The sequence below is a fragment of the Lepidochelys olivacea genome, assembly GCF_965140295.1.
Source record: "Lepidochelys olivacea isolate rLepOli2 genome assembly, chromosome: 10".
Taxonomy (NCBI): Eukaryota; Metazoa; Chordata; order Testudines; family Cheloniidae; genus Lepidochelys; species Lepidochelys olivacea.
In genome coordinates, this window is record NC_140420.1 from 1602068 (window position 1) to 1614935 (window position 12868).

Below are 12868 nucleotides of genomic sequence, written 5' to 3' on the forward strand. Positions count from 1 at the left end.
TCAGGGTGAAAGGTTTGGGGTGGGATGTGGGCTCTGGGGTGGGTCCAGGAGGAAGTTTTGGGTGCGGACTCCTGGCTGAGGGTGTGGGCGGGGGGTGACAGCTCTGGGGTGAGGCTGGGGGTGAAAGGTTCGGGTGTGGGCTCTGGGGCGGGGCCAGGGTTGAGGGGTGCAAGAGGGGGCTCTGGGAGGGGGCTTCGGGCTCTGGGCTGACAGGGTCCGGGTCCGGGCTCCGGGCTGGTGTTGCGGTGGGGGTGCGAGGTTGGGGTCCGGGCAGGGGGTGCGGGTTCCCGGCGGCTCGGGCTCCGGCGGTTCGTGGGGGCTCCGGGAGCCGCTGACGTCAGGCGGCCCCTTAAATAGCAGCGGCACCGGCGCTGCCCCGGCATTTCCCGGGGACAGAGGAAGCCGGAGCCGGCCGCGGGGCCCCGGATTCGGAGTCGCGCCCGCTGCGGATTGCCGGGCTGCAGGAGCCGGCCATGGGAGCTGCGGAGCCGGAGCTCGGGGCGGCGCCCGCAGGCAGGGGCAGCGTGCGGAGCCCCCCGGGCCGCCCCTCTTCCTAGGAGCGGGACATGCCAGGGCAGCCGCCGCCGCTTCCCCGGAGCCGCGGGGAGCCGGGCACGGAGCCTGCCTCAGCCTCGGTGCGCTGCGCGCCGCCCGGCCCCAGCCCCATGCGCCGCCGGCAGCGCAGCGCCGCGCTCCCCGGCCCCATGGAGCCATGGCGTGCCGGGCGCTGAGCGGCCGGGCCGGGCCACCCTCCCCCAGGCTGACGCGCCGCTTCCTCTTCTTCTTCTTCACGCTGTCCCTGTCCGGCACCTACCTGTGCTATAGCCTGCTCCGCTGCGCCGGGGGGCCGCTGCCCGGCCCCGAGCGCCGCTGCCCCGCCGCCCGCAGCGCCGGCGCCAAGAAACTTCTGCAGAAGTCCCGCTCCTGCGGCCGGGGGCCCGGCGAGCCGGGGGGCGCGGCCGCCAGCCCCTGGGGGCGCGACCGGAGCGGCGAGCCGGCGTGGAGCGGCCCCCGGGGCGCGGGCCAGGAGGCGCCGCCGGCTGGGAACGGCTCCGGCCCCGCCAAGCTGGGCAGCAAGCGGCTCCCGCAGGCCCTCGTCGTGGGGGTGAAGAAGGGCGGCACCCGCGCCGTGCTGGAGTTTATCCGGGTGCACCCCGAGGTGCGCGCCGTGGGCACCGAGCCCCACTTCTTCGACCGGCACTACGGGCGCGGGCTGGAGTGGTACAGGTGAGCGGCGCCTGCCCGGCTCGGGGGGCGCTGGCTGGGGCGCAGGGCAGGGGGCCGGCGGAGAAGGGCCCCGGGGCGCAGGGCAGGGGGCCGGCGGAGAAGGGCCCCGGGGCGCAGGGCAGGGGGCCGGCGGAGAAGGGCCCCGGGGCGCAGGGCAGACGGAGGTGTCCAGCCAGCGGCTTAGCGGCAGGACTGGGGCTGCGCGCAGGGGCGGCGGAGGGGCCCTGCGGGGCCGGCTGCCGGGCGCCCCTTTCCCCCCAAGGTCTGAGTTGGTGGCTCCGCGGACTCTTCCCCCCCCCCCGGGGCCGGACCCGCGGACGGAGCAGGGAGCCTGGTCCCGGGCCAAGCCTGTGACCGCCCCGCTGGAGCCCAGCGACCCCTGTGGCCACGGGTCCGCTCGCTCCGGCCCGGGTGTCCTGCTCGGTCCCCGGGGAACGGCCCTTGGGCTCCCGGTGCCCCCTGCCCAGACCCGGGGTAGCTGGAGGAGTAGCCCCTCTGGCCGACCCGCCCTGCCCTCCAGCACCCCGGGTCGGCGCGGAAAGGGCCGAGCCCGGGGTGCCTCTGGGCCCACTGCACCGGGAGCCGCGGGGCTCGGGAGCCGTGGCCGTGGAAAACGGGGTCCGTGCAGCTCCTGGAGCTGGGCGAGGGCTGGATCCCTTGGACCCCCTGCGGGACGAGCCCGGGGGTGGGCTTCAGGCGGCGGGGGGGCGTTGTACTGGGGCCCCGCGTGTGCTGGATTGAGACGGGGGGACCCGGCCCTGTCCCCCGCACTCTCCCCATCCCAGCCCCGCTGCCCCTAGCCCCCCGCCGGTTCCCCAGGCTGGGGGGGGGCAGGGGGCAAATCCTGCTGGGCGCCCGCTGGGAGAGCCCAGTCCTGGCCCACCCTTCCCCAGCAGCCAGCGCAGAGTGCTGCCCCTTGCCAGAGGCGGGGGGCTCAGGCTGGGCTCTCAGGGGGGTGCGCAGCACGGCCGGGGGCCTGGCCTGAGTGACCCTGTCGCCCCCAGGGAGCCCGCAGGAGATACAGCGCTGGGCAGCCCAGGGGGCTTGGAGTGGGGGTCGGGCTGGGTCCCTCAGGCCCATGTTCGAACGTGAGGGGCTGGCCCCTGGGTTCCTAGCTGGGGCGTGTCTGCCTACCCCACAGACCATCAGCTGCTGCCCCGCTCCTGCTCCTCACAGCGGCCTCCCTAGGGCCAGTCTGCACCCGATTCATTTCCCTTGCCCCCCGCTCCCGGCCAGTGCCTCTCCCTGCCTCTGAGACCCTGGGAGGGCTGTCATGTAGCCAGGAGGGTGGGGGGGTGGTTTATCCTTGGGGGGGGACTCTGCCTAGCACATGGATCACTGCCTGTGGGCTTTCTTTATAAGACTTGCCCCCCGTAGACTGGCAGAGCAACAGGATGTACAGCCATGCAAGCGGCTGCCCTGGCCCGGTTTTTGTGCTAATAATTGATCGGTCTGTTGCTTGACTTCCCTGAGGTGGTGGTGTCAGGAAGAAGCGCTGACCCTGGCTAGGGGTAACACTCTTTTTGCTGCCTGTTGGAGGATCAGAAAGTCCCACTGTGCTTATGTCTGTTTCCAGCCGTGAGGTACACCAGCCACACCCCCAGGCGCCTGACGGTTTTGTCTGGGTGAACACCCCGTGGCTGTGTGGGGAGGCTGGGGCCCTCGCCAGCCAGCAAACATGGAATGCCCAGCTCATTCTGTAAACTCGTGCTAAGGGGAAGGGGCCTTCACAACCTGTATGGCTGTTCTCGGACAGACTGCCCTCCAGGTGACCACTCCACCGCCTCGGTGGCCACCGGTCTACCACCCGTCACTTGCCCTCGAGCTGCCCTGAAACCAGCTGCTGCTGGTGCCACAGAAGTGCAGCCTCTCGGGTGCTGTGTCCGCTTTCTGAAATCAAACGCATGTAAAATAGCTGAGATCTCTAATAAATCAACCCTTAGAGGGTAGTCCCTGCATCTCCAGGAAGAGACGGGGGGGCGGGAAATGTAATTTAAATAAAAGGCTTTCTTGTAAAATGTGGAGGCTCTAAGAGATACCAAGCAGTTCGGTTTCTGGGTGTTGGATAAGAACAGCCTGTGTGTGGGTGCGACCCCTCTCCTCTGCGTTCAGAGGCCAGCACAGGCCCCTGCCGTTCAGTTGGACGGTTGCCAGGCTGCTGTTCATGCTTTCGGGGGTGAGCGTCTTTGATGGGAGCTCCGTGTCGTGTACCTGCTGCACAGGGCGTCCCTTTCTGAGACCCCGCAGGGGGTCACTGCGGTGGGGCTGTGTTCACGTAGCCCCTGCAGTCTTCTCTCTGGCTCTGTGGGGAGGGCTATGCCTGTGGTCTCCGTGTCCGCTAACGAATCATGCAGAAGGGAAGAGCTCCCTGCACTAGTTGGTGCCTACAGGAGCCAGGTGGCTGGAAGCCGCCTTTGCAATGGCCCTGTGGGCGGGCAGCCCCGCTCCAGTCCCACACGCCTGCCCTACCAGCAAGTCACTAATGGAAAGAAGCCCCCAGGAGCTGTCAGGCACGGCTCGGGTGTCGCATGGGGGCCTGGAGCTATTGGTATTCTTCCACGGCCCACCCATTTGTGGTACCAAAATGATATGCCTCTCTCAGGAGATAGTGTTGACATTTAAAATATGGTCACATGGGCTCTGCTGGGCTCCGGGCTTGGGGGGAAGGATAAGTAGGGCTGTCTCCCACGCGCTCACCATGCCAGCATGAGCGGTCTCACACAGTCATTTGTGTAGCTAGAGCTTCATAACCAAACCCGCTCCTTCCGTATGGGTATTGATCAGCAGTGAAACAACTAATTGCTGAGTGGAAACTTATATTGGGCAGCTGAATTAATGCCCCATGGGGTGAATGGGGCGGTTCACCCTCAGAGCTATTCCAGGCTCTCTGCAGCTTCGGCCAGGCATTGCTGCATTAGGTTGTACTTAGGCCAGGTTCTGAAGGGTTTCTCCACAGCCCTAGGGGCTGGAGATGCGCTCTGTCTTTTCCAGTGAAAGCTCATCCTGGAGCACAGGATGAGCATTGCCACACCCTCCCATTCCGAGTCTGGAAGATTGGCCGCAGGGGTGATATACTGTGTACAGCTGCTCAGGAGTTTCTTGACATTGTTTTTCATTAGAAAATGCAGATTTGTTGAAAGTGGCTCTTAGTATGGGGATCAGAGTAACAGCTGTGTTAGTCTGTATTCGCAAAAAGAAAAGGAGGACTTGTGGCACCTTAGAGACTAACCAATTTATTTGAGCATGAGCTTTCGTGAGCTACAGCTCACTTCATCGGATGCATACTGTGGAAACTGCAGAAGACATTATATAACATCAGCCACACTATCAGAGGCTCGTTCACCTGCACATCCACCAATGTGATCTATGCCATCATGTGCCAGCAATGCCCCTCTGCCATGTACATTGGTCAAACTGGACAGTCTCTACGTAAAAGAATAAATGGACACAATCAGATGTCAAGAATTATAACATTCATAAACCAGTCGGAGAACACTTCAATCTCTCTGGTCATGCAATCACAGACATGAAGGTTGCTATCTTACAACAAAAAAACTTCAAATCCAGACTCCAGCAAGAAACTGCTGAATTGGAATTCATTTGCAAATTGGATACTATTAATTTAGGCTTAAATAGAGACTGGGAGTGGCTAAGTCATTATGCAAGGTAGCCTATTTCCCCTTGTTTCCCCCCCCCCCCGACGTTCTGGTTAAACTTGGATTTAAACTTGGAGAGTGGTCAGTTTGGATGAGCTATTGCCAGCAGGAGAGTGAGTTTGTGTGTGGTGTGTGTTCCGGGGGGGGGGGGGGGGAATGGGAGAGTCTGGATTTGTGCTGGAAATGGCCCACCTTGATTACCATGCACATCGTAGGGAGAGTGGTCACTTTGGATGGGCTATTACCAGCAGGAGAGTGAGTTTGTGTGCGGGGCGGCGGAGGGTGAGAAAACCTGGATTTGTGCTGGAAATGGCCCAACTTCATGATCACTTTAGATAAGCTATTACCAGGAGGACAGTGGGGTGGGAGGAGGTATTGTTTCATGCTCTCTGTGTGTATATAAAGTCTGCTGCAGTTTCCACGGTGTGCATCCGATGAAGTGAGCTGTAGCTCCCGAAAGCTCATGCTCAAATAAATTGGTTAGTCTCTAAGGTGCCACAAGTCCTCCTTTTCTTTTTAGTGTGGGAAACGTACCAGTTTTGATGATGATTTTGTAGAGAACGATTTGAGGCCCAGGATGGAATTTCTGGTCAAAATGGGAGACATTCACACAATGGCTGTTGGCTATTCTGGGATCTTGATCTCTCTTAGTGCAAAGTTCAAAAGGTCTCTGTTCCATCCTGGTGAAGAACAGGCTAGTTTTGAAATAACATTTTCACAAGGTGGGGAAACCGTTTCCTGCCCAGCTCTAACACTGCAGGAAATGAGTGTTGCCCTGCAACACAAGGGACGGGATGGTAAGAAAATAGGGCCTGTCTCAAGTCAAAAACAAGTGTGATCCAAGGATGTATCAAGCGAGCTATTTCCAGTAGCCATAGGCAGGTATTAATGCCATTGTATCAGGCACTGGTGAGACCTCTTCTGGAATCGTGTGCACAGTTCTAGTCACTCACGTTCAAGACAGATTAATTCAGACTGGAGCAGGTGCTAAGGACAGTTGCTAAGAGGATCGGGGAAGGAAGAGCGTGTTTTAGGAATGGAGAGTAAAAGATCTTGGCTTGTTTGCCCTACGCAGGCTGAGAGGGGATCTGCTTGCTCTCGATAAATGCACCAGGGAGTGAGAAGAGCTGCTGAAGCTAGAAGACCGTGTTGGCACAAGAACACAGGAATATGTTTAGGCTGGAGATGCTAAGAAAGTTTCTGACCTCAGAGGAGTGAAGTTCTGGACCAACTGCCCAACAGGAGTAGTGGGGAGCAAATACCCTACATAGTTTGAAGCTGGAGCTTGGTAAATTTATTAAAGGGATTATATGATGGGATTGTCTGAAATAGCCAGGGACTGTACTCAATGGCCCAGCAGGTCCTTTCCAGCTTTATGGCCTGTGTTCCTAAATCCACCTGCAGATCCATGTTCCTATCAGGCTGGAAGCCACTGTCTGCATGTGTCTGCTTCTGTATCCGAGTGATGAGGGAATCTGTCAGTGACTTGAGTTTTATTTTATTTTACTTGGTAATTCACTTTGTTCTGTCTGTTATTACTTGGAACCACTTAAAATCTACTTTTTGTAGTTAACAAAATAACTTTTTACTTATTATTTAACCCAAAGTACGCATTAATACCTGGGGGGAGAAACAGCTGGGCATATCTCTCTATCAGTGTTATAGAGGGCGAACAATTTGAATTTATCCTGTATAAGCTTTATACAGGGTAAAACGGATTTATTTAGGGTTTGAACCCCATTGAAAGCTGGGCATCTAAGTGCTGGAGGCAGGAACACTTCTTAAGCTGTTTTCAGTTAAACCTGCAGTTTGTGAAACGTGGTTCAGACCTGGGTCTGTGTTTGCAGCAGGCGAGCGTGTCTGGCTCAAACAAGGTAGGGTTCTAATGTCCCAAGCTAACAAAGAAAACTGGCTCAAAGGTAGTCTCAGTGCATCAGTTGGCAGCCCCAAGGGGGTTTCTGTGATCCAGCCTGTCACAGAGGGAACAGACTCGTGTTAATAATTTAGCACCACCATCTCTGAGGATGGTGATGGGCACTTAATTAATTAAATGAGGGGTCTGGAACACATGAGTTATGAGGAGAGGCTGAGGGAACTGGGATTGTTTAGTCTGCAGAAGAGAAGAATGAGGGGGGATTTGATAGCTGCTTTCAACTACCTGAGAGGTGGTTCCAGAGAGGATGGTTCTAGACTATTCTCAGTGGTGGAAGAGGACAGGACAAGGAGTAATGGTCTCAAGTTGCAGTAGGGGAGGTTTAGTTTGGATATTAGGAAAAACTTTTTCACTAGGAGGGTGGTGAAACACTGGAATGCGTTACCTAGGGAGGTGGTAGAATCTCCTTCCTTAGAGGTTTTTAAGGTCAGGCTTGACAAAGCCCTGGCTGGGCTGATTTAGTTGGGGATTGGTCCTGCTTTGAGCAGGGGGTTGGACTAGATGACCTCCTGAGGTCCTTTCCAACCCTGATATTCTATGATTCTATGACTTGCTGAGCCGGGCAGTGCCAACTCTGTGCCTGCCTGAGGAATGTGACTTAACTGTGCAGGGAGAGCGGCTGAACTGCTGCCCAGAGGTCTGGGTTTGTGCTCGGATCAATGCAGAGATCTCGCCAGATAAAACAATTAAATGACACTTCCCGGGTTTTATTAGATTCTTTTTGTATCTTACATATGTGCCAAAACGTAAGAGCACAGCTCGCTAAAGTATAAAATGCTGGATTGATTTTACTCTCTCAAAGTGAAGCAATTAAGTAGGCCCATTCGGTGAGCTCTGTAACCTCAGCGACATGATTAGCTCCCCTTCCTCTGCCAGTAAACCCAGGGAAGCTAATAGGACATTTCATATTGACGGCTGGATTCCAGAGAAGCACAGCGCTAATATAATTAACCAGTCCAGCGTCCTTTATTACCTTGGATATTGCAGCTCTCCTCACCTGGGAGCCCCGGCGGGCTGTGCTGATCCAGCACAAAGGGGCTGGGGATGGAGGAGGCTGCTCCTCCCAGACTCTTGGAATACACCAGCTGCTAGCCTGCTGCCTCGTCCCTGAGAAATAATGCCCCTCTTGGCACAGCCTTGTGAGTGTGACTCGTAGCACCTAGGCTAGGGTGCTACGTGGGGTGGGGGAGGGTCTGGAGAAGCCTCTGTTACAATCTAGACTGTGGGGACCACACACATCATGACTGTCAGAAGGGGGCTAGAGCAGGCTTCACTAGCCAGCAGGGTTCCCATCTGGCGCAGCCAGGCCAGGTGCGTCTCATGCATCTAACCACAGTTGAGACCCCAGCTGGCTCTTCCGGGGCTTGATCGGTAGCCAAGCCTTGCCTCCCGCTGCATGAGCTGCACTGGCTAGGTCTCAGCTGGGAGTCTCCCCCCTTGCTCCATCATTAGGAGCTGCACTGAGCAGGTCTTGGCTGGCCATGCTGGCTGAGCTGGATGTCATCCCTGCTGGCGGAAGCTGGACTGTTCAGGTCTTGGCCAGAAGTTGCGTCCTTTTGACCAAGTCATTGCAACAGAATGGAGGGACCCCTCGATCTGCATCCATCTAGCCCAGCAGTGGCCAGCAGCAGCCACAGGACCCTTGTGTCCATAGGGGAAATTTCACCATGACCCTGGGCACTTAGTGGGTTCGTTTGTGCCCTGAAAAATGAAGCTTTAAATGCCTTATCTCTTTTCATCTTATGTGGTATAATTGTGGATGTTTTTGCTGTCCATATAAAACTCTAATCCGTTTCTTTGAATCCTGATAAGATCTTGGCCTCTTGATATCTTGGGGCAATGAGTTCCATAAACTAATTGTGCCATGTTTAGAAACAAACACATTTTCAATCTATTCTTTGGTTGCCTTTCAATTGAATTGACTCCCTTGTTCTTTTATTATGAGAAGGGTTAACAGGAGTGTCTGATTTCCCTTCCCTGGGCTACTCTCTATTTAGCACAACACTGTTCATAGCAAAGTAGATGATGTCAGGTTCTCATCCACACACCCAGCATGTTTTATAGGTTACTTAACAGGTTTGTCTTTCTAAAGGCATTTCCATGACACTCGCCACAGTGGTGCCTAAGCATTTGTTTTGGGTTTCAGGCCCTCTGGTGTAAATGACCCAGAATGGGGTTTGATAAGGAGGAGCAGATGGCTCTAATGAAAACAAGAACCAGACATGGGACCTTCCATGAGACCCCTAAAGGGTCAGTTGTTTTTTCATTTCCATCCACCTTCTGCCTCCGCCTAGTGCAGTCTGAGATGGAGGTATCAAAATCTGTGTGGTGGATTAGACTCCTGATATTTCTCTCCCAGAGGGCACCAGAAATCTTGCTTCTCCAAACCAGCTAGTTCCACGTTGCGGCCTGTTTCACAAAAGGCAGCCTTTTCTCTGTGTCTTTTTCAGTGAATGGATGTAAGGTCGACTTGACCCTGATCCAGATCTTGCCCTTCTCCTGTGGCCCCAAATCTCCACGCTGTATTAACATGCACCAGAGCTGTCTATCTAATGACTCCGTATCTGCTGCACCCACGCCCTTCCCAATTCCCATCAGCCTCTTTAATCCACCTCATTAGCCAGAAATCCAATACCAGAGCGGTATTTTTGAAAGATCAGTGTTAAGACAGCAGAAACCAAATAGCCAGTGACTGGGGAATATTGATTCATTACCAATCCTGGTCAAAATATCTATTTCCCTGCCGCAAGTGTAGCAGGCCAATAACCTTCAGTACTTCCCAGAACACAAGGAAGATAGTGCCATTTAATTTGCAGTTATACTTGGAGCAGAGACTCTTAATTCTGGCATTATGGGGTTCAAAGTCTGCCTCTCTGTGACTCCTGAACATGCAAGATGCTCCAGCTGATGTGTGTGTTAGGAGATGGGTTTCCTAGCAGCCTAGGCTGCATGCGCACCCCGCTTCTGAAAGGCGAGCTGTGTGCTTTCTGGCTTCAGCATTCCCAGTAACAAGGCCTGCACGATTAGGACTTGATGCAATGTTCTGTGGATGGTGTGCGAGTCAGAGTAGAAGCCGGGTGACTGCATTGGCTCTGTCGGGCAAAGTGCTTGGGTTTCCTGCTTGTGCCAGCAGATGTGGCTCTGAATCCAGGCAGGGAGCCGGGCTGTTGAGTCAGAAGGTGCCATTGGTACGTGGTCACCTTTTGAACTATAACCAGTTGGCACTACCCAGAGCTGCAGAACATCGTCGTCATCCTGTTCCTGCCAGCAGATTCCGTCTAGAGATTTTATTCAACCGTGTATGTTCTGACTTCAGGAGTTGCCGCACCAGAATAGACCAGCGGGCCCTCAAGCCCTGTATCCATGGTGCCCCTGGGCCAGCAGCCTCTCCCTCACAAGAACTCCTCCTTGGACGCTTACTGGCTGATGGGCGAATACCTGTCCTCCCTCAGGAACGCACCGAGCAGACGAGTACCCATGGCGGGTGCAGATGTGTCTGGAGGTCTGCCTCAGCTGTGCTAATGACCACGTCCACAGGCCTCAGCAAACTGCAGGATGCTCCTGTACGCGTGGGGCAGGGGATTCTGTCCTGACGGCCACGTGAGGAAGATAGTATCAGAGGGGTCGCCGTGTTAGTCCGGATCTGTAAAAGCGGCAAAGAGACCGGTGGCACTGTATAGACTGGCAGACGTATTGGAGCACGAGCTTTCGTAGGCGAATACATGCATGCATCCGACGAAGTGGGTGGTCACCCACGAAAGCTCACGCTCCAACACGTCTGTTAGTCTATACGGTGCCACAGGACTCTTGGCCGCTATTAGGAAGATCGGAGCTGCAGCTGCCCTTTGGGGTGGGCAAGGCACTCCCCTCCCATTGCTGTCTGGGCAAGGCACGTTTAACATCGAAAGCTCTGTGTTCTTGGTGACAGACTTGTCTGGGGACTTTCCTCTGTACAACCCCTTGCCAACCACTACCATGTGCATTTGCATGTGCTGGAACATTACATTGAGTAGATAACTTAACTTATCTCTTAAATGCGCTTTTAATTAGGGAATAGTTACAGCAGCTGTAGCTGCTTATGTGGTTTTTAATTCTAATTTTCCATGTTTGTTTCACCTACAAAAAATTGCTCAGAAATGGGGGGGCAGTTGGCCCTTCAAGATGGGGTGGGGGCAAGCAAGGGGGGAGTTCCAGGATGCCCCCCAACACGTGGCCTCATCATCCCTCTTTCCCTGTAACTGAGCAGACTACCCTGGGGGATTGGTGCCCAGATCTGTCAGATCCTGATGGGGCTGAGGACAAAGGGAATCTCGCAGATGTTGGCCTAATGACGACAAGGCAAACAGCTGCTGCTCTCCTATCCCCAGCGCCCAAACCACTGGGAAGTAGAGACCCTCCTTGTTGGCTGCCACATCTCCACATCCCATGAGTTCTGTCGCTGAGCCCTACTGCACGCCATGGGGCTCTGGTTGGGCAAAGTGCCTGTGGGCCTTGTCCAGCACTCAGGGGATTCCCATCGTGTCCTGAGGGCTCGTGTTGTGCCCGGTTTCTTATTCCTGGGGAGCATGTGCTGTAGAGACCAGTGTGCACTGGCAGGATGGAACAGGAGCTGGGGAGGAAGGAGATTTCATGAGTCTTTTCTTCTCCTTGATTTCCACGGTTTTGTATGACAGGCGATGGGTGGCTGGGACTGTTGTAATCTGGCGTCTCCTATATCTACACTACGAAATTAGGTCGAATTTATAGAAGTCGGTTTTGTAGAAAGCATTTTTATACAGTCAATTGTGTGTGTGTCCCCACACAAATGCTCTAAGTGCATTTAGTTGGCATTAACTCGGCAGAGTGTGTCCACAGGACCGAGGCAACCGTCGACACCTGGAGCGTTGCACTGTAGGTAGCTATCCTGCAGTTCCTGCAGTCTCCGCCGCCCATTGGAATTCTGGGTAGAAATCCCAATGCCTGATGGGGCAAAAACATTGTCGCGGGTGGTTCTGGGTACATTTAGTCAGGTCCCCCATTCCCTCCCTCCCTCCCTCTGTGAAAGCAAGGGCAGACAATCGTTTCACGCCTTTTTTCCTGGGTTACCTGTGCAGACGCCATACCACGGCAAGCATGGAGCTCACTCAGCTCACTGTCACCGTATGTCTCCTGGGTGCTGGCAGACATGGTACTGCATTGCTACACAGCAGAAGCTCATTGCCTGTTGGCAGCAGACGGTGCAATGTGGCTGGTAGCCATCGTCGCCATACTCCAGGGTGCTCGTTTAGCCGACCTCAGTGAGGTCGGTCAGGGGCGCCTGGGCAGACATGGGAGTGACTCAGCCAGGTCCTTTCCCTTTTAAGTTTCGTCTCATGGCAATTCAGTCCTGCCGGCAGTCCTACCGCACCGTCTGCTGCCGAGCACCCAGGCGATGACGATGGCCAGCAGTCGTACTGCACCGTCTGCTGCCGAGCACCCAGGAGATGACGATGGCCAGCAGTCGTACTGCACCGTCTGCTGCCGAGCACCCAGGCGATGACGATGGCCAGCAGTCGTACTGCACCGTCTGCTGCCAGCAAGATGTATAAAGATAGATGAAGTGGATCAAAACAAGAAATAGACCAGATTTGTTTTGTATTCATTTTCTCCTCCCTTCCTCTGTGAAATCAACGGCCTGCTAAAGCCAGGGTTTTGAGTTCTATCCTTGAGGGGGCCATTCTGTTTCTCTGATGCAAAGCCACCCCTTTTGTTGATTTTAGTTCCCTGTAAGCCAAGTTGTCAGTCACCCCTCCCTCCGTCAGAGGGAGCAGACAATCGTTTTGTGCCTTTTTTCAGCGCAGATGCCATAGCGCTGGGAACATGGAGCCCGCTCAGATCACCGCGGCAATTATGAGCCTATAAACACCGCGCGCGTTATCTAGCAGGATACGCAGAACCATAACCTGCAAGAAAAGTGAAACCGGGCAAGGAGGATGCGACGTCAGCGCGGTGACGAGAGTGATGAGGACATGGACACAGACTTCTCACAAGGGACGGGCCCCCGCAATGTGCACATCATGGTGTCAGTTGGGCA

The 12868-nt window shown here is 55.4% G+C and overlaps 1 protein-coding gene across 1 annotated transcript in view; it reads left to right on the forward strand.

The window, feature by feature from the left end:
- The first annotated feature begins 393 nt into the window (after positions 1-393).
- Positions 394-12868, forward strand: part of HS3ST2 (heparan sulfate-glucosamine 3-sulfotransferase 2) — a 42568-nt gene continuing 30093 nt past the window's right edge. Inside the window, exon 1 of the mRNA XM_084640621.1 lies at positions 394-1227. Coding sequence (XP_084496747.1) covers positions 713-1227 — 515 coding nt within the window. The 5' untranslated portion in view covers positions 394-712. The remainder of the gene's footprint in view (positions 1228-12868) is intronic.